This window comes from Pelobates fuscus, chromosome 2 (genome assembly GCF_036172605.1).
Source record: "Pelobates fuscus isolate aPelFus1 chromosome 2, aPelFus1.pri, whole genome shotgun sequence".
Lineage (NCBI taxonomy): Eukaryota > Metazoa > Chordata > Amphibia > Anura > Pelobatidae > Pelobates > Pelobates fuscus.
The window spans coordinates 263,872,011-263,892,655 of NC_086318.1; the positions used below are offsets into that span (position 1 = coordinate 263,872,011).

At 45.0% G+C, this 20,645-nt stretch overlaps 1 protein-coding gene across 2 annotated transcripts in view; it reads left to right on the plus strand.

The window, feature by feature from the left end:
• Nucleotides 1–20,645, plus strand: part of KMO (kynurenine 3-monooxygenase) — a 185,667-nt gene that overhangs the window by 112,723 nt on the left and 52,299 nt on the right. For both annotated transcript variants that reach the window (XM_063443370.1, XM_063443371.1), the window contains 3 exons: nucleotides 765–886; nucleotides 3,795–3,942; nucleotides 5,839–5,896. In XM_063443370.1, coding sequence (XP_063299440.1) covers nucleotides 765–886; nucleotides 3,795–3,942; nucleotides 5,839–5,896 — 328 coding nt within the window. The remainder of the gene's footprint in view (nucleotides 1–764; nucleotides 887–3,794; nucleotides 3,943–5,838; nucleotides 5,897–20,645) is intronic.

Sequence of the window (20,645 nt, forward strand, 5' to 3'; positions counted from 1 at the left end):
TATATATATATATATATATATATATATATATATAGCCAGAAAGTCTATATACACAAAGCTACATGGATTTTATTTGCAATAACAACATACACTTTACAAAGTCATTCTGGCATTAGGTGTGAAGATAACACTTGTTATTTTATTTACTTAGCTAGTGGTTCTTATGTTTAGCCTGTATATGTTAGCGTATTTAATAGAGAGTATTTATTTTGTAAAAAAAAAAAAAAAAAAATACAAATGTTTTTAAATGGTGCAGTTCTCCCCCACGTATATGCTTTTTATTATGTATGCTTATGTTTTATGTAATCCACCTTTTTTTTGGCTACTGCATATTTTGTGTGTTATGCTGGCACCAAAATAAAAATATGATTGACAAAAAACATATTCTTGCACCTCAGTATGTGGATATCAAAATTATGTAGAAGAAAAACGACTACAAGTATAAGTAGTTAAATGATTTGACTCCTTACATTGAGCGGTTGCCAGGGCACTCCTGCTACCATAACTACTAGTGTTTATGGTAATTGGTGTTGATTTAACAGTTGTCGGTGTATACATTCTGATGTAGAATACTTTTCTTTTTTATCTGCACAAAAAAAGAACCAACTAATTACACATTTTATGTATTTTCGTTTTAATTGTATTTATTCCTTTTAAATTCTCACAATGGAGGTGTAGACTGAATACATTTTGAATTAATCCAAATGAAACATTTTACAAATTGCAAAGTTTATATGACTTTTGAAGTTTGTGTATTCCTACAGGATAAATCTTTTACATGCACTTTGTTCATGCCGTTTGAGGACTTTGAAAAGTTAAGCACAGGGGAAGATGTAATGGATTTCTTCAAAACATTTTTTCCAGACTCAATTGGTTTAATTGGAGAGTATGTATCCTTTGATTTCTCGATGTGCATATATTTTTTTAATAATCTTATTATTATGTGTTTTTTTTGTTTTTTTTTATTGCGCAGAGAATATACAAAAGAAGCTTGCATCGCCACGACAGCAGAGCAAACAATGCATTTTCAAACATGTTATGACAGTGGCATGGCATTTATATTATGTGCACAAACTTTTGTTTTTTTGTTGAGTAAATCATGCTAGTCAGGTATGTCTAGAATAAATATCACATTACGTGTAACCGTTCTGGAAGCAAAACTAGACAAAGGTACTAAAAAGAAAAAGGTTTATAAAAGTAACTAATGAAAACTTTTGATACCAAGTTATGTCTATTGTGAGAACATTTAAGTGCTACTTAACACCCTTGCTAAACAGTAATTAAGAGCAGTAAGTGCCATGAGGCCCATACACAGCTTTATATTACTGCATATAAGATAAATGTGATCGATGAGTAGTTAAACTATGATTGGTGCTCTGACTCGCTTATACGAAGACTAGAATGAAAAATAAACAGTAGCTGTACATCTTAGCTAGAGAGGTTTCCCTGAGGCCTTCCTCCAAGTTCATACTTCATAAAATAATAGGTAAAGCAAAACATAATAAAAATGCAAACCGTGCACATAGGTAGGAGCTAACTGTATGGCAACTAGTAGTGCGCTTAGGATGATTAGTCCAGTTTCAGACGACGCCCTGTTTCATCAGTTGTGGGTGACCGCCTGGATGCTCTGTGAAGCAGGAGTTGAGTGTGGGGTCCCCCCAGCCCCAGGCCGGTACCGGGGTCTGCATCATGGATCCTTCGCCTTTAATGGTCCGGGCAGCAGCTCGGGATCTCTTCCCTGCAGATCAAGCGTGTCCCAGAGGAAATTCGTCCCGAGAGTGTGGGCTGTGCTTGGGCGGGTAACCTCCAGTGTACTGTGGCCCCGATAAGTGTTAGTGGGCGGCAGGGTGTCTGCTTGGTTGTGTGAGCTTCCTTCGTTTCTTTCCTCTCGGCCTCCATGTCTCCCGGATAGCTGCATGACGTATTTGAGGTCCCAGTCTAGGGGTATGTTTAGTAGTAGCCCGTTGGATCTTGGATTTTGCTGCTTGTTCCCGCACTTTTACTGCAGGTGATGTCGCAGTAGTGCCTCCCAAAGCCGACCGTAACCTTTTAGTTTGTCCTGGATTAGTGGGCAGGGAGCTTTTGGTCAAGCTTGAGCTCTCTGTGCGTGATTGCACTTTGGCCCAGAATTGCAACCAGATTCGCTCAAAGGCCTAGTAAATTCTCTCTGCATGGTATGTCTGGCTCGCAGGTGCATGCGTATCCTTAGGCCTTATTGCAGTAGCCATCTTGAGGGCTAGGCTTCGGTGGCGAGACCCCTGGATTATCTGAGTCTCTTAGCTGGATTCGGTGCTGCTCTCCAAATGGGGGACCGGGATAACTCCCACCAGTCCGGTGGGGGGGAGGGTAAAAAGGCAGTCGCTTTAAATGTTGCCGGCTTTAGCAGGTTCAGGCCTGGGAGATCGCCTGTTTCTCCCTTCCAAGGATCACTGCAGGCTTAGGCCTCGATACACTTCAAGCCATGATTTTTGAAATAAGGCTCCAGACAGGCATGAGACAGCCCCACCGCATGCAGGGACAGTTGCTTAGTCGCTTAGATACCGTCTGAGGGTATATTCCCCTTGTTGGGGCTAGTTTTGTTAGAGTTTCATGAGGAGCTCATACTCTGCATGTCTGGCTGCCATGCCAGTCAGGCCTCGCCCCTATGTTATATGTTTTATACACATATATTTAATATTTTAGTAGAGAATGAAAATATACACTATAAATAAGTTTAATAACAAAGTTTTGTCCAGAATAAAGGACAAGTAACCAAATTCAACTCAAATAGAATCAATATCCCTCATTGAGAACAATAATTTATATGATAAACTTGTAGAAGATAATCAGATTACCCGATTAAACATGTATAACTTAATTATCATAAAAAAAAAAAAGAAACTGCAGTATTGGTACTTAATGGTTCAGTCCTTTCTATGGATTTTTTTTCAAGGAGTGACATGAAATTTGATAAACAGAGCAGTATAAGACAAAACCAAATATGTTTGTAAAACTTATTTACTAATTAAAGGGTTACTCTAAGCAATAACATAACTATAGCTTATGTTTCTTTAAGGTTTACCATAGAAAGTTAAACAGTTTAGGCCCCCCTATGCCTCATGAACCTATTGTCCAAAATACTAAACTTGCATATACTTTCAGATAATGCTACAAATTTAAAAATAGTCATATAGTATTATCTTATTTTATGCCGCTTTGCTAATACAGCACTTTTCAGTTATTTTCCGATTAGGAGTCTCCACTATTTGAAGTTAATATATTTTGGCTGGCACTATTGCGCACTTAATTTAAACATAATGTCATCATTTAAACATAATTGCTATAAGGTTTTATATATAAAAAACTTATAGCAATTTTACATTATCATACATTATGTTTAAATTAAGTGCGCAATAGTGCCAGACATATTTATATTTATGAAACAAAATACTTTAGGCATGATTTGAGTGATCACTCACATTCCTAAACCATTTCCACAGCCACATAATTCACAGAATATGAATTTAATGGTTTAAACATTATTTATATGAGCATGTTACATATATTTACAGAGAACTTGTATATGTTAACATTGTATAGAGTGCTGACAGAAATTAAACCTCACCTAGTACATTTTTACAAATATTTTCACCCATGCATAACAATATAGATATGTTTATAGGAATTAGCAACCAATCATATTGAATAAATGTACAAACAATATATATTCTGTTACAAAGTAGACAACCATGGTCATCAGGATAAACAGTGTTTCTATTTTCTCTACTTGATGTTGTGCATGTGTTTTTATATAGGAATAAACTAAAAGAAGATTTCTTCTTTCTCCCACCACAAGCCTTGATTTCGGTAAAGTGCTCATCTTTTTCTATAGACAACAAGTGCGTTCTAATGGGAGATGCAGCTCACGCGGTTGTGCCCTTCTATGGACAAGGAATGAATGCTGTGAGTTATTAAATATTTAAGCCAAATATATATTTTATATATATATAATATCTCAGGCTTAGTATATACTCATTTTTCTCTTCATCAACAGAGATCAACAACTAACTACGCACATTTCTTTCAAATGGCAGTCTGATGCATAGATAGTTTCTGTGAATGGCATAACGTTAAATTCTAAATATGAGAGCAAATTGAAAAAAACATGTTTTAGATTCACTTGACTCATAGCCATTAGAATTTTAGTTATTTGAACTTTAACTTCTAGTAGCATCACATTTTGTGTACCTTTGATGTGCATATTTTAACTAAAGTATGAAGCATTGATTCAATTCATCTCTATGAGGAAATGATGAATGGCCAGCATGGCATTTGGCTCCATGCCCTACCCCGCCTCCTTAGCGGAGATCTTCAGAATTGACAATCTCAGACAATCCAATGCTTTTCTATGGGAAAAGCATTGGATTGGAAGAGATAGTCAATTCTGATGATAGGATCGGAAATTAGTGTTTTTAACACTATAGGTTAAGGAATAAACGTTTGTATGCCTGGCCATATATTGTTCCTTTAATGTACATTTAACAGGAAATGGGGCACCACTAAAAAAAATGTAACATAAGTTACAGGTGACTTTCAGTGATGGCATAATTTCCAGTGAAATTATGGTTCTCTTTAATCCACAAAATATATAGCCATAGCTATACAGAACCTACAGCATCTATAATATTCCTTAATAACCTTTTTTATAGAGTGAGGCTACACTCAATCCTGTATGCACTAACTGAGCCAATCCTAAATTCATTGGGCAAAGCTTTTTTTTTTTCAAATTGTTAGTATAGCAATACATATCTTTTCATGACTGCTGAACTAAATTATAGGGTATCCACAAAACTGCAAACAATTGGTTAACTGGGACTGACTGAGAAATCTCACTCAGTCATAGGTCTTTTTAATACGCAAGGGATATTCAATGGTATATATTTCTGCTAAGGGGTACTCAAAGCACCACATTGCTCACTGCTCAAATGATGGTGCGCAGAGTTCCATTGTCAATGTGTCACAGCTCAGAGTGGCTTATAAGTATAGTGCTTTGTTAATTGCAGCTTTAACACTTTGCACTCATTTGGCAATCCCATATTGCTAACATTTGGCAGTTGCACACCTAGGACATCGTTCCCATAGCCTGCCAGCTTTAGAGAGTATTTTAAATAGTAAATCACTCAAATGATTGCTGCAAACAATGCAGTTCACAAAACTGTAAAAAAAAAAAAGGGTTGTGAGTAGTCTGATAGCAGTCCCAGTTGTATTTTATAAGCTGACTAACTAATTACCCATATCAGATCTGACAACTGAAATTGTGGCTGTAGGCTAAATTACAGAGTGTTTTGGGATTAGAAAAACCAATGCAACATAATTACAGGCTCTTAAATCGTGGAGCCTCTTTCTGTCATTTGATGGTTATATCTGCTGCAAACTCGTGCTGTGCATTTACTGTAATATTGGAAGTTTAAAAGTGATTATTTTTCTAATTTTGATCTCTTTGGTATTAACGAATTGTTGTACTGAGGTATGCTTTAAAAAGGAACTGTAACTTTTAACAAAACCCAATTACTTATCAAAAGTTAGCTATAAGTTGTGCTCAAATTAATTCAAAATTATTTATATTCTCTTTTATTTTCAAAGTCTTGTTTAAATAGATTAACTCTAGCAGTACTTTATACATGGCACAGTACATTGCAAAGTACTGCTGGAGAAAATGAAGAATGCTTGTGTGTGCTTATGGCATTTTTCTGTTAGATACCCAAGTATCTATTCTGGAGTATATAAACTTCCTCATGCATGTGTTATTTTGAACTGCATTATATATTAAAGTTCAAATCAATTTATTATATTTTACAGGGTTTTGAAGACTGTCTTCTGTTTTCTGAATTAATGGAGCAATACAACGACAACTTCAGTAGGTTTTATTGGAATCTGTATGTCTAATTCATCACTATTATATATTTACTATTTGTCCAGTTAAATGCAGTTGATATGCAACTTATCTCTGATCTATTTTGCTACAAGCAACAGTTTAAATGAAAAATAGGAAGAAAAAAAACACCTTTATTTTCTTATTAAATAATGGTAGTGTATGTTATGGTGGCACAGAAATGGTAAAGCTCTCTGATACTGAAGTCCTCAACATTTTATTTAATACAAGCTGATCTTAAATGAAACAGCACCCCAAACTAGCAGAATCCTTGGATATGACTTCCCCTTGTACTAATGTATGTTACCTATCATGGTGTATTGGAAACAGTATTCTGTATCATGATTTATTGGATACTGGCTATTTAACATTTCAAACTAAAACAACCATAAAATATTACCAATGCATTTCAACATCTATACTCTCATTAGGGATAACCGATAATAGAAACACATAGGTACAATAAATGCACACAACAATGGCACCAAACTTACTTAAAGGGACACTATTGTCACCAAAACAACTACAGCTTAATGTAGTTGTTCTGGTGAGTATAATAGCTCCCTTTAGGCATTTTCATGTAAATACTGCCTTTTCAAAGTAAAGGCAGTGTTTACATTGCCGCTAGGGACACCTCCAAGTGGCCACTCCTTAGATAGCAATGGAGGTGCTTCCTGGCTCAGGGCTGCACAGTAAGCAGCTCTGCCATTATGCATCCCCATGCTCAGCATGGAGACGCTGAATTTTCCTCACAGAGATGCATTGATTCAATGCATCTCTATGAGGAGGTCCTGATTGGCCAAAACGAATTTGGCCCTACCCTCGTGCCAATTTTAGCCAATCCAATGCTTTCCCTCTATGGGAAAACATTGCACTGGCAAAAAATCAGCCATTTTGATTATGTCACAAAGGGTGCAGAGACAGCGCTGGCGGACCCACGTGGCGCTGGAAATAAGGTGAGTTTTAAAAGGCATAAAGGGCATAAATCTCCTAACATTCCTAAATTGTTTGGAATAACCTGCTTTAAAACATCAGGTATGATGTTGTATCGATCAGGTAGTGTAAGGGTTACGCCCGCTTCAGAGTGACAGACCAAACTCCCCGTTTAACGCACCGCAAACAACCGCAAACCGTCGATTTGCACAACCGCAAACTCCCCATTTGCACAAGGTTGGATACCAAGCTAGCCATGTCCCGTTCCTTGTCCTCACTGATGTCATTGAAGGTCTCTTCCTCCACCCAGCCACGTACAACACCAAGGGTCTCCGAAAGGTGACAACAAGCCCCATGGGACGCCTGCTGTGTTTGGTCTTCCACCTCCTCAAAGCCACCTTCCTCCTCTGACTCCTCTTCTTCAGACTTCTCTCTCTGCGTTGCCTCTGTCTGCGTTATTATAAGGTGTGTTAAGTAGTACTATTCCTATCAGTTTAATCCCTGTTACGTCCCCTATCAGGGGACGTGTATATGGCATCGATTTTAGGAACAGGGAGATGGAAAAAGATGCTTGGTCGGTCCTCCTACTTCAAATTTGGGGCACTGCGCGTGCAATCTAATGTGCCACCAGATAGGAGTGGTGTGTTAAGTAGTACTATTCTTATCAGTTTAATCCCTGTTATGTCCCCTATCAGGGGACGTGTATATGGCATTGATTTTAGGAACCGGGAGATGGAAAAAGATGATTGGTTGGTCCTCCTACTTCAAATTTGGGGCACTGCGCGTGTAATCTAATGTGCCACCAGATAGGAGTGGTGTCTTAAGTAGTATGTAACGGACCGTTTTGCTCAAAAGGGGATAAAAATCGATAATCCCCTTTTTTCTAGACCAGCAGCTACTGCAAGCACCAATGTCCCGAACTGCAAACTGTACGAATCTTCCAACTCCCGAACTGGAAACGCACGAACCTGGAATCAGCCGAACAGGAAAAGCATACAATCTGCTTACACTCCTGGCAGTCAGCATAAAATCCAATTCCCCCCAAAAACGAGACGACACATCGGTTTGAGGGTCAAGCAGAATCTGTTTTACTGAGGGCTACCTGCCCAGTATTTATGCAGGTCTCCCACTTGGTGGACACTCCCCTAAGGGACCAAATGGGAGACTGAAACAGCAGACAGACATGTATCACTTTAGTACATACAACCACAATACTTTCCCACAATGCATCCTGGCTTCCTCCTCTCTGTCCTGGAGATAATTGGAGAAGTAATTCAATTATCTCCCAGGACAAAGGCAAAACTCCATTACACACGTGGGGACACAAAACAGACTATCACTTTAAAATACATAAAGACACATTTTATACATAAAACACAGACATGTAACATATCCCCAGATAGCTCAGGTCTGAGTGCACATTATTAGGTGAATGGCACTCAGACCACCCGAATACAGTTTAATTGCCATGGAGCTAAAGTCTTTAATTATACGAACAGGCTCCATGGCTGTAATATCTGGGTTAAAACATTCACATAAAACAAACTACCGAATTTACATGCATTCACCAAATCCATACGAATTAGAACCAGGGGCTAGAGGTTCAGCGGTGCCTGCACGTAACAGTGTACAGGTTTGGTGCATGAAAGCCGGGCAGACAAGCGCTGGCTGCCCGGGGAGCTCCAGAACAGCACCATTGTGTGGCGGCTAAGTGTAACCGCGACCACCCAGTAACAATCAATTAAGCTGCGGTTAACCACAGCTTCAGGGAGGTAAATAGAGGGCACACTCCAGCTTCTGGGTGGCCAATTAACAGCGCCGGCCGGCTTCCCACGGCTCTGGGGAAGCTGATAAACGACTGTTTGTTCGGTAGATATAATCTACCGAACGGCTGTGCGGAGAGGGAGAAATAAATCCTCCTGCACAATTAACCCTTTAGCTGCCGGTCCATAATCTAAAGGCAGCAGGCGGGCAACCAGGCTCCTCCAGTTCACAGTGGCGAGGTTGGCTTTGCCACACTTCTCCGCTTTACCAATTAGACTAACAGGGTACCTGACCTCCTGCCGGTCAGTGTCCTGGTTAGTCCAGCAACCCACCCACAAAGCAGAAACAGCAGTACAGCCCACCCACAATAAATGGTTACTACACCTGGGTAGAGGAGAACTTTGTCCAGGTCCAGATGTCTCACCACGGCTGTGTGGGGGACTGGTAGTCTGCCTTGGTGGGTTGCTGAGTGGGCAGAGACCAGCGGTACTCTGCCCTGGTGCCAGTACTACCGCCGAAGTAGCCTGGTTGGAGCCTGGTTGTGGGAGGGAGAGACCGACTGTCTCCCCTCTGGATACACCGCTTTGTGGCTGGGGAACAGGACCGACCGTCCCTACCCCTTGTGCTGTAAGCGCAGAGACTACGGTCCCATCTGCACCATTGTGGGGCTCTACATCTCCCCTTGGTGGGTTAGGCTGCCGCTGGAGAGAGGGTGTAACAGGCTCCTCTATCTGGACGGTAGACTGCCGTTGGGGAGAGGGGTTAACAGGTTCCCCTCCCTGACACTCTCTCTGCTGGTGGAGAGGGGAACCAGCTGCCTCCCCTTTCATTATCTTGTCCTGCTGCTGGGGTGCAAGACTGACGGTCTCTGCTTCCTGGGGTACACACTGCCGCTGGGGAGGAAGGATGACACCTTCAGCTCCCTGGGGTACACACTGCCGCTGGGGAGGAAGGATTGCACCTTCCGCTCCCTGGGGTACACACTGCCGCTGGGGAGGAAGGACGGCACCTTCAGCTCCCTGGGATACACACTGCCGCTGGGGAGGAAGGACGGCACCTTCTGCTCCCTGGGGTACACACTGCCGCTGGGGAGGAAGGACGACACCTTCAGCTCCCTGGGTTACACACTGCCACTGGGGAGGAAGTATTGCACCTTCCGCTCCCTGGGGTACACACTGCCACTGGGGAGGAAGGACGGCACCTTCAGCTCCCTGGGATACACACTGCCGCTGGGGAGGAAGGATTGCACCTTCAGCTCCCTGGGGTACACACTGCCTCTGGGGAGGAAGGATTGCACCTTCAGCTCCCTGGGATACACACTGCCGCTGGGGAGGAAGGACGACACCTTCAGCTCCCTGGGGTACACACTGCCGCTGGGGAGGAAGGATGGCACCTTCAGCTCCCTGGGATACACACTGCCGCTGGGGAGGAAGGATTGCACCTTCAGCTCCCTGGGATACACACTGCCGCTGGGGAGGAAGGATTGCACCTTCAGCTCCCTGGGACACACACTGCCGCTGGGGAGGAAGGACGACACCTTCAGCTCCCTGTGATACAATCTGCTGCTGGGGAGGAAGGACATCACCTTTAGCTCCATGGGACTTACTCTGCCGCTGGGGAGGAAGGACGGCGCCTTCAGCTCCCTGGGGTACACACTGCCGCTGGGGAGGAAGGACGGTACCTTTGGCTCCATGTAACTCACTCTGCTGCTGGGGATCTGGGCCTGCTGCCCACCATCCCGTTGGGCCTGGTGGAGAGACCTCGGTCCCATCTCCACCTGCCTGTTGTGGTTCCTCACAGGACCAATCTATGAGGACCCCTACTTCGGGTTCTTCCTGCCGCCTCAGGGGGAGACGGCTAATCTCCTCGGATGCAGCCTCTACTCTGCTGCTGTAACACTCTTTCCGCTGAGCATACTCTCCGTCCATCCTTGAGTTTCGCTCAGCCATGACCTGGTTCCAGATCACCTGGAATATCTCCATGGATACATAACCCCCATACTGGGCCACTCGCTGCCTCACCTCGGCCAGCCCATCATCTTCAGCGTCAGAGCCTTCCATACTTGTCTGCTCCAAGTCGCTGGCTACCTCTGCTGCCAGGGGCACTGCACGAGTGCTAACGTTGCCCTCAATTTGTAACTCCAAGGAATTGGTGTTCTGTAGCTGTCCTTCTGGCTGTAGGAACGATCCCGCCGCTTGCCACCAATTGTAACGGACCGTTTTGCTCAAAAGGGGATAAAAATCGTTTAGGCGATACTCCCCTTTTTCCTAGACCAGCAGCTACTGCAAGCACCAATCTCCGAACTGCAAACTGTACGAATCTTCCAACTCCCGAAATGGAAACGCACGAACCTGGAATCAGCCGAACAGGAAAAGCATACAATCCGCTTACACTCCTGGCAGTCAGCATACAATCCAATTCCCCCAAAAAACGAGACGACACATCGGTTTGAGGGTCAAGCAGAATCTGTTTTACTGAGGGCTACCTGCCCAGTATTTATGCAGGTCTTCCACTTGGTGGACACACCCCTAAGGGACCAAATGGGAGACTGAAATAGCAGACAGACATGTATCACTTTAGTACATACAGCCACAATACTTTCCCACAATGCATCCTGGCTTCCTCCTCTCTGTCCTGGAGATAATTGGAGAAGTAATTCAATTATCTCCCAGGACAAAGGCAAAACTCCATTACACACGTGGGGACACAAAACAGACTATCACTTTAAAATACATAAAGACACATTTTATACATAAAACACAGACATGTAACATATCCCCAGATAGCTCAGGTCTGAGTGCACATTATTAGGTGAATGGCACTCAGACCACCCGAATACAGTTTAATTGCCATGGAGCTAAAGTCTTTAATTGTACGAACAGGCTCCATGGCTGTGCTATCTGGGTTAAAACATTCACATAAAACAAACTACCGAATTTACATGCATTCACCAAATCCATACGAATTAGAACCAGGGGCTAGAGGTTCAGCGGTGCCTGCACGTAACAGTGTCCGGGTTTGGTGCATGAAAGCCGGGCAGACAAGCGCTGGCTGCCCGGGGAGCTCCAGAACAGCGCCATTGTGTGGCGGCTAAGTGTAACCGCGACCACCCAGTAACAATCAATTAAGCTGCGGTTAACCGCAGCTTCAGGGAGGTAAATGGAGGGCACACTCCAGCTTCTGGGTGGCCAATTAACAGCGCCAGCCGGCTTCCCACGGCTCTGGGGAAGCTGATAAACGGCTGTTTGTTCGGTAGATAGAATCTACCGAATGGCTGTGCAGAGAGGGAGAAATAAATCCTCCTGCACAGCAAAATTAACCCTTTAGCTGCCGGTCCATAATCTAAAGGCAGCAGGCGGGCAACCAGGCTCCTCCAGTTCACAGTGGCGAGGTTGGCTTCGCCACATAGTACTATTCTTATCAGTTTAATCCCTGTTACGTCCCCTATCAGGGGACGTGTATATGGCATCGATTTTAGGAACCGGGAGATGGAAAAAGATGCTTGGTTGGTCCTCATACTTCAAATTTGGGGCACTGCGCGTGCAATCTAATGTGCCACCAGATAGGAGTGGTGTGTTAAGTAGTACTATTCTTATCAGTTTAATCCCTGTTACGTCCCCCCCTCATCAGGCTTTTTTTAGTCAAAAAGTCACCTTAATAAAGGTGAAGTAATCTAGACTTTTTTTGACCTAGGCGACTTCTCTTCTCAGTGACAATACCTCCTGCTGCACTGAAGGTCCTTTTTGACAGGACACTTGAAGCTGGGCAGGCCAGAAGTTCTATCGCAAATTGGGATAGCTCAGGCCACAGGTCAAGCCTGCACACCCAGTAGTCAAGGGGTTCATCGCTCCTCAGAATGTCGATATCTGCAGTTAAGGCGAGGTAGTCTGCTACCTGTCGGTCGAGTCGTTCTCTGAGGGTGGACCCCAAAGGGCTGTGGCGATGCGTAGGACTTAAAAAGCTCTGCATGTCCTCCATCAACAACACGCCTGTAAAACATCCTGTCCTTGCCGGCGTGGTCGTGGGAGGAGGAGGATGACTTTCACCTCTTCCCCTGTTAGATTCCTGTTGTGCTGTGACATCACCCTTATACGCTGTGTAAAGCATACTTTTTAATTTATTTTGGAACTGCTGCATCCTTTCCGACTTGTGGTAATTCGGTAACATTACAGGCACTTTCTGCTTATACCGGGGGTCTAGTAGCGTGGACACCCAGTACAGGTCGTTCTCCTTCAGCCTTTTTATACAAGGGTCCCTCAACAGGCACGACAGCATGAAAGACCCCATTTGCACAAGGTTGGATGCCGAGCTACTCATGTCCCGTTCCTTGTCCTCGGTGATCTCACTGAAGGTATTTTCTTCCCCCCAGCCACGTACAACACCACGGGTACCAGATAGGTGACAACGAGCACCCTGGGATGCCTGTTGTGGTTGGTCTTCCTCCTCCTCCTCCTCAAAGCCACATTCCTCCTCTGACTCCTCTTCCTCACAATCCTCTTCCAGCGTTGCCGCAGGTCCAGCAAGCGATGCTGATAAGGCTGTTTCCTCTTCACGCTCATCTACGGCCTGATCCAGCACTCTTCGCAGGGCACGCTCCAGGAAGAAAACAAATGGTATGATGTCGCTGATGGTGCCTTCGGTGCGACTGTCTAGGTTTGTCACCTCCTCAAAAGGACACATGAGCCTACAGGCATTGCGCATGAGCGTCCAGTAACGTGGCAAAAAAATTCCCAGCTCCGCAGAGGCTGTCCTAGCACCCCGGTCATACAAATAGTCGTTAACGGCTTTTTCTTCTTGGAGCAGGCGGTCGAACATTAGGCGTGTTGAATTCCAACGTGTCGGGCTGTCGCAAATCAAGCGCCTCACTGGCATGTTGTTTCGCCACTGGATATCTGAAAAGTGCGCCATGGCCGTGTAGGAACGCCTGAAATGGCCACACACCTTCCTGGCCTGCTTCAGGACGTCCTGTAAGCCTGGGTACTTATGCACAAAGCGTTGTACGATCAGATTACACACATGTGCCATGCACGGCACATGTGTAAACTTGCCAAAATTCAATGCCGCCAACAAATTTCTTCCGTTGTCACAAACCACTTTGCCGATCTCCAGTTGGTGCGGAGTCAGCCACTGATCCACCTGTGCGTTCAGGGCGGACAGGAGTGCTGGTCCGGTGTGACTCTCTGCTTTCAGGCAAGTCAACCCCAAGACGGCGTGACACTGCCGTATCCGGGATGTGGAATAGTACCTGGGGAGCTGGTGGGGTGCCGTTGATGTGGAGCAAGACGCAGCAGCAGAAGAGGACTCAGCCGAGGAGGTTATGGAAGAGGATGGAGTAGAGGAGTAGAGGAGGTGGCAGCAGGCCTGCCTGCAAGTCGTGGCATTGTCACCAACTCCTCTGCAGAGCCACGCATTCCATGCTTGGCAGCCGTCAGCAGGTTTACCCAATGCGCAGTGTAGGTGATATACCTGCCCTGACCATGCTTTGCAGACCAGGTATCAGTGGTCAGATGGACCCTTGTCCCAACACTGTGTGCCAGACATGCCATTACTTCCTTTTGCACAGTCGAGTACAGGTTGGGGATTGCCTTTTGTGCAAAGAAATTTCGGCTGGGTACCTTCCACTGCGGTGTCCCAATAGCTACAAATTTTTGGAACGCCTCAGACTCCACAAAGCTGGTGGGCTAAGAGTTCAGACAAGCCAGCTGTCAGATACCGGGCAAGGGGGTGACTTTGTGACATTGGCTTCTTACGCTCAAACATGTCCTTGACAGACACCTGACTGTGGACAGATGAGCAGGAACTGCTCAAGGCGAGAGACGGAGGTGGCCTGCCTCTGCCTGTCATTTTTTTTTCGATTAGTGGTACTATGCGTGCAAGCTACTGTGACAACACATATGAGTGACACTGTGCACTGGCAGAAGTTGGCAGAGTAGACGCTGTAGGCCTGACACACACGCTTGCAGGCAACTAACTGCTATTCAATCTATTACAGTCAATTTTTTTTTTTTTTTTAAATGTACACTACTGTTACACCAGATATGAGTTGCACTGGTGTGACACTGTGCCCTGGCAGGCCCTGAAACGCACACGTGTGAAGGAAACTGACTGCTATTATTTTTTTTAAATGCAAGCTATTGTAACACCAGATATGAGTGGTGGCACTGGGCAAGTGGCCACAGTATACGCTGTGAGCCTGACACACACGCTGGCAGGCAGGCAGGCAACTGCAATTAGATTACACAGGAAAAAAAAAAAGCAGACTGATGTTCTAGCCCTAAAAAGGGCTTTTTGGGGTGCTGTCCTTACAGCAGAGATCAGATGAGTCCTTCAGGACTGTAGTGGACACTGAATACTTTAGCCTAGCTATCGATTTCCCTATTAAATCAGCAGCAGCTACACTGTCCCTCCTCTCACTAAGAATGCAGCTTCCGAATGAATCTAAAATGGATGCTGTCCAGGAGGTGGGAGGGTCTGGGAGGGAGGGTCTGCTGCTGATTGGCTGGAATGTGTCTGCTGACTGTGAGGTACAGGGTCAAAGTTTACTCAATGATGACGAATAGGGGGCGGACCGAACATCACATATGTTCGCCCGCCGTGGCGAACGCGAACAAGCTATGTTCGCCAGGAACTATTCGCCAGCGAACTATTCGGGACATCTCTTATGCACAATAACCATCTTCTAAAAGCTGTGTAAATTGGATTCCTCATGGTTGCCTTAACTGGAATTTGGCAGTTAGATGCCCTTTCCTCCAGTCTGTATACTTTGACTGTACTGGTGAATTTAAGAAGATGAAACCTATAAACTCTACCCCTTTTTTTTTTACTATCATGCACATTGAGGTGAAGGTTTATGTAATATCATATATATAGTGATGTGGAGGATCCTCAGGCCCCCTAGAAACCTTAGAATATACAAAATGACAAAGACAGGGCCCTCATGCTTGCTGGCCCTAAGGTAATATAATTATGTGAAGTCGTTATTTTTGTTTTAAAAGGAGTAGATCTTATTATCCAGTTAGTTTTATTATCACATGTTTGGTGAACTAAAATTGTAGATTATGCTAGCTTTAGTGTACCTATAATCTTAATTTTATTAATGACAGGAGGCGAGTATTTGCTTAAGTCTCTCTTTACTAGAACTCCACAGCAGCACAGAAAACAACCAATCAGAAAAAAGTTAGGTACTATAAAACTCCCCTCCCCATGCATCATTTCCTCTTTCAAGCTGCGACAAAACAGAACAAAAGGCAGAAAAACATAATTGGGAGAAACGAAGTCCTAGATACAATGAAGTCCATCCTCCGAGAAGAACTGCCACATCAGATAGTGTTGATGGACTGTAAACTGAAACGAGAGAAAAACAGAATCGAACAGGTTGATTATCCAATTAAATGTACTCTGAACAAACATGCAGGTACCCAATGTAGCAACCAAAATTACCTAAATATGCAGATATCCCAGCCCTACTTATGAAAAACAGATATAAGAAACAATTGACAGGTAGCAGAGACAACAAGCAGAGTTGCATACCTGATAATCTAAACTATGAAATTAAACAAGGGAGGGATAAGAATGGGTGGGAAATACTCGCCTCCTGTCATTAATAAAATTAAGATTATAGGTAGACTAAAGTTAGCATAATCTACAATTTTACAACATGACAGGAGGCTTCGTATTTGCTGTTTCAACGCTCAGTCCACCAATCCAACGCTGATTGTGTCGCTGGTACTTATTCCAGGAGATATCAGAGTAATCCTAATTGGACTTTCCAACTGCGATAAACGACAGTAGACTGATCAAAGAAGATGCCAGCCGACGAAGCATCTCAAACACGGAAAAAAACACCATCCGCTGAAAGATCCATTGTACGTGGCGTTGCGACCTGTTTCCTATCAGTCGGTCCCCGAGCTGGCAAGCTGACCTATCAGCCATTTTCCTCTAGCAGTAAAAATCGAAGGTCATTTGCGGACTTAGGGACGCGAGAAGAAACTGCCACCATGTCTCCACTCTTGATCTGCAAGGAGGTTCCTCCAATCGTGCCAGGATCATCCGGTGATGTGGCCTTGCAGATAGATCTCCAATCTCAAGGAATGCATCTAAGTCCACCACCAATATCGCAATAGAATCAAGTAGGATCATTCGTTCCCTCCTGGTCTACCCGGTGAGATGTCTCATTCGAGATAGAGAAAAGACTCCAAAAGGGCGTCTATTCAGGGTTCTGAACTGAACCTGTGTGGAGAAACGGTGGTCGACTATTCAGGGAGTAGTGAATTCCAGAAATATTCAAAAGGGATGGGAAGCGTAAAGCGGAGTGGAGATTTCCATCCAGATATGTCCTTGGCTAGGAATGAAAGATGTACGGATCCAATGGTGATTGGGACCTGTAAACCACGAAGCTGTAGTGAGTGAGTGAGATAATCCGATTACCCGTAGTACGATCCTGTTCCATGCCCGACCTGTCAAAATTTGTGTAGGGGTTCCTGGTATACACGCTACCTACAAGATAGGGTAAAATATAGTGAGACCCTTAGGTCCCTGTACCCCTGACTGTCCAGGCACGTAACTCCCAGAGTAGACCCTAGGTCAAGGGACCCAGGAATGTGAGTTTGATAATTGAAGTCAAAGTCTCCCTATAGAGGGATACCTCCCTTCTTATCTTGGAGTCCCGCGTACAACATTGCGTTCTCCAATGCGCAGGCAAGGCGTAAAGTACCTTAGTTCATGACAGGTGACTCCAGAGAGCAGATATAGCGAAAAAAGGAAGGGTCTAGCTTCAGCCGTCCGAACATGTGGTGTCCTGTTAGAGAAAGTCGGCAGGCCCTATCTGAGTCTGCTACCATCCTGAGCCCTACTCAAACGGCAGGATGTGACCCGACGTTGATGTGGGAGTCGAGGCACACCAGGTACCTCCCTAGAGTCTCGTAAGTCTCCTTGACAGTAGATGAAAAGGTGGGTTAGTGCGAATCCAAAACAACACGGCTCCCGTGAGGGATCTATAGAGTATAGACGGAGGGCCTACCATCTCGGAACCCTGTGCACTAGGTACGTGCTCTGAGGAGATGGGGCATTCCTGTCATCTTATCCCAAGATCGTAATGACCGGGGAATTCAAGACAACCGTGGTGTCCGGTCTTACCATGCGATCCATGCGTACGGTTTACCTTCAGACCGGGTAGTAGGCCTTCCCTAGTCTTGTTTAACCTAGCAAGGCAGTGCCCGTTTGCTCCATGTAGGTCTCCGTATCTCCTGTCGTCTTGATATGGGAGAAACTGTCCGTGCAGTTTTTTCTAAATGGTCTGGATCTCCAAAACAGAAAACAATTCTCTCTTTATTATGGTGGAGAATATACCAAAATCTGCATTCTCGCAATACCTGAGGCTCATCCGTTAGCCGTACCATCTCCAGGAGTGTGCGTAAATAAGTGGGAGACTCCCCCCGTTATACCCCTGTGAGTATTTCTCGCGCGCGGTACAGTGGTCCGGATCCAGTAGATCCATTACAGGAGATAAAATAGGGGATCCAGTCTAAATATGTATATCATGCATGACCAGGCAGTCCTCTATAACGAGATCAGTAGCACGGTCTTCAGATCTAATTGGATGCAGGAGGGACGCCTCTCTATGCAGTCATCAATGTCTTGCACAGGTACAAACCTGTGTGATGAACAAATGGACGGCACCGTAGAGCGCCGAGTGTATGAGAGAGCCGCACTCTCTAATAATGTGATCGAATTCCGTGACAGCGTCCAGCTGATAGCCTGAGTGGACCGCACCCGTTAATAACCAAACAGTAGAGAGTCTACATCTGTGACCGTTTCTCTCTATGAGAATGTGTCATTCCAAACATGTCCTCTGTATCCAGCTCAGTATCTGGCTGAGGTTGAAGGGAGGGCTGCGTCCTCTAATAACAAATCAGTGTCCGGTCCTGTATATGAGAGGGGTACGCTCTCTGTTTCTGAAAATAAGATATTCTTGGATCGAGGTGATGGAGGGCTGCACCCTCCTGTGATCCAAACTAAAGTCCCTTAGAGATTCATGGTGACCAACTGCAGGGGTACACCAACTTCTAATATCAGCATAAGACTGAGGTCCTTAGGTGGGTCTCGCCCCGACCACGAAACTCCTCTCTGAATCGCTCACCTGAGAAGGAATTAACTGGCAGTAAACCAGACCGATGGTATAGAATACAACCTAGGGCCGTGTCCATCCTTAACAACAGAAAGGAATGGTGCGAAAATGCAACCTTCGGAAACAAAGATGAAAAACTACCAACTGACCGCCCGGATCCCGTGCGTGCGCGCGGGGTCCAGGATGACCGTTGGTAGCCTGAGGAAAGCTGGAGACGTTCTCCGCAATCCACGAGCACTCGGGAGATCGGAGGAGGTCAAGTCAGGCCTCTCGACGACCCGAGTGAAATTAAAAGGAAGGCACGAAAACAAAAACAATAATAAACGTAGATAAGAGTAAATACGTAAATTCTATCTCGGACAGAAGGCAAATAGAACAAGGCAAGTAAGCCCCACTGAACAGGGCCAGGAGCTAACCTTACGCAGGAACAACCACCGATATCTATATGGACACCGTGAGCCAGATAGAGGGTTAGATGCTAAAGACAGGGAAACACCGCGTCCTCCTGTAGGTGTCTGAGTACCGGTCCTTGCCTGTGAGAAGTTCTCCTTAGAGATGTGCCGTTGCCGGTCTGGTGTAAATCGTGGATGTGTGCCCGGGGTCTACATAAGAAACCTTGCCCTCCAGGCATGAGGTTTAGGGCCTTCACCCTTCCCACCATACTCAAATGGCTGTATACTGGAGTCATCTTGGATAGTATGTGTAGCGGAGAGCCGATCTTGCACAGCTATTCTCCACTAGAGATCCCAGTGAGGCTCAGGAACAAGGTGATGTTAAGTCCACAGGCAAGGTTTCCAGCAGGTAGAGTAATACAGCAATATCCCCATCGCAATCCCAATAACTGGACGACACACAGTTTCAGGAGTAGAACTCACTAGCTTTATTTCACAGTTCCTTATAAAGCCCTCTCCCATGCAAGGGAGGAGGTTCTATCACTTAAGACATTATCCAATCTACAAGCAGTAACCTCCCACAGATCTCCTCCCCTCCTCTAGCATCATAATCCCCTTATCGTGTACACAGTTTTCCCCGAGTTTTGGATGTACCCTAAATACTTGGGGTACATCCACAAATCCAACATCCCCAGATAGCTCTATTCTGGGGGACCAACATACTTTAAAATTAGCCCATTCGGATAAAGCGTTCGGGAGTTATGGGACTTTGAAGTTTGGACCGACCGCAGAGGTAAAGTATCCGAAAACAGTTCCATGTATTCTGGCCCTGCGGTCGGTCACAAACAGGCGAATGCAAAGGGGTGAAATATTACTGTTAAGTGGCCTGACGGGGATTCGGATGAATCCCCTAGTTTGTGGGGTTCTTTCTACCGAACGGCGGTAGTTTCATTCCCTTGTTTTATTTGAATGATTCTACCGAACAACTAGAGGAATACAGTTCTTTACATACATTCAACTGTCAATATAACCGGATACCATGATTTCTATACATGTTCACACACGTTAAACCAGCAATATGACTAAATACACTTATTCACATACATGTTGTGGGACAGCCCGGTACCAATCCGCTACACTGCTCCCCCTTGCCCACAAGCCGGCATACACAGTCTGATCCAACACGGATCGGCTTGGGGATGTCCGGGGGCTCACGGATCATTTCTCTAAGTCAGTTTGTCTTGACAACCCGTCAGCATTTCCATTCTGCTTACCCGGCCGGTACTGGATATTAAAGTCAAAAGGCTGTAGCGCCAAACTCCAGCGCAGCAGCCTGGCGTTGTCCCCAGCCACCCGGTTCAGCCAGACTAACGGGTTGTGATCCGTGAGCAAGGAAAAGGGCTGTCCATATAAATAGGGTTGCAGTTTCTTTAGGGCCCACACCACAGCCAGGCATTCCTTTTCGATGGCGGCGTAGCTTACTTCTCGAGGTAACAGTTTGCGACAGATGTAAGCCACT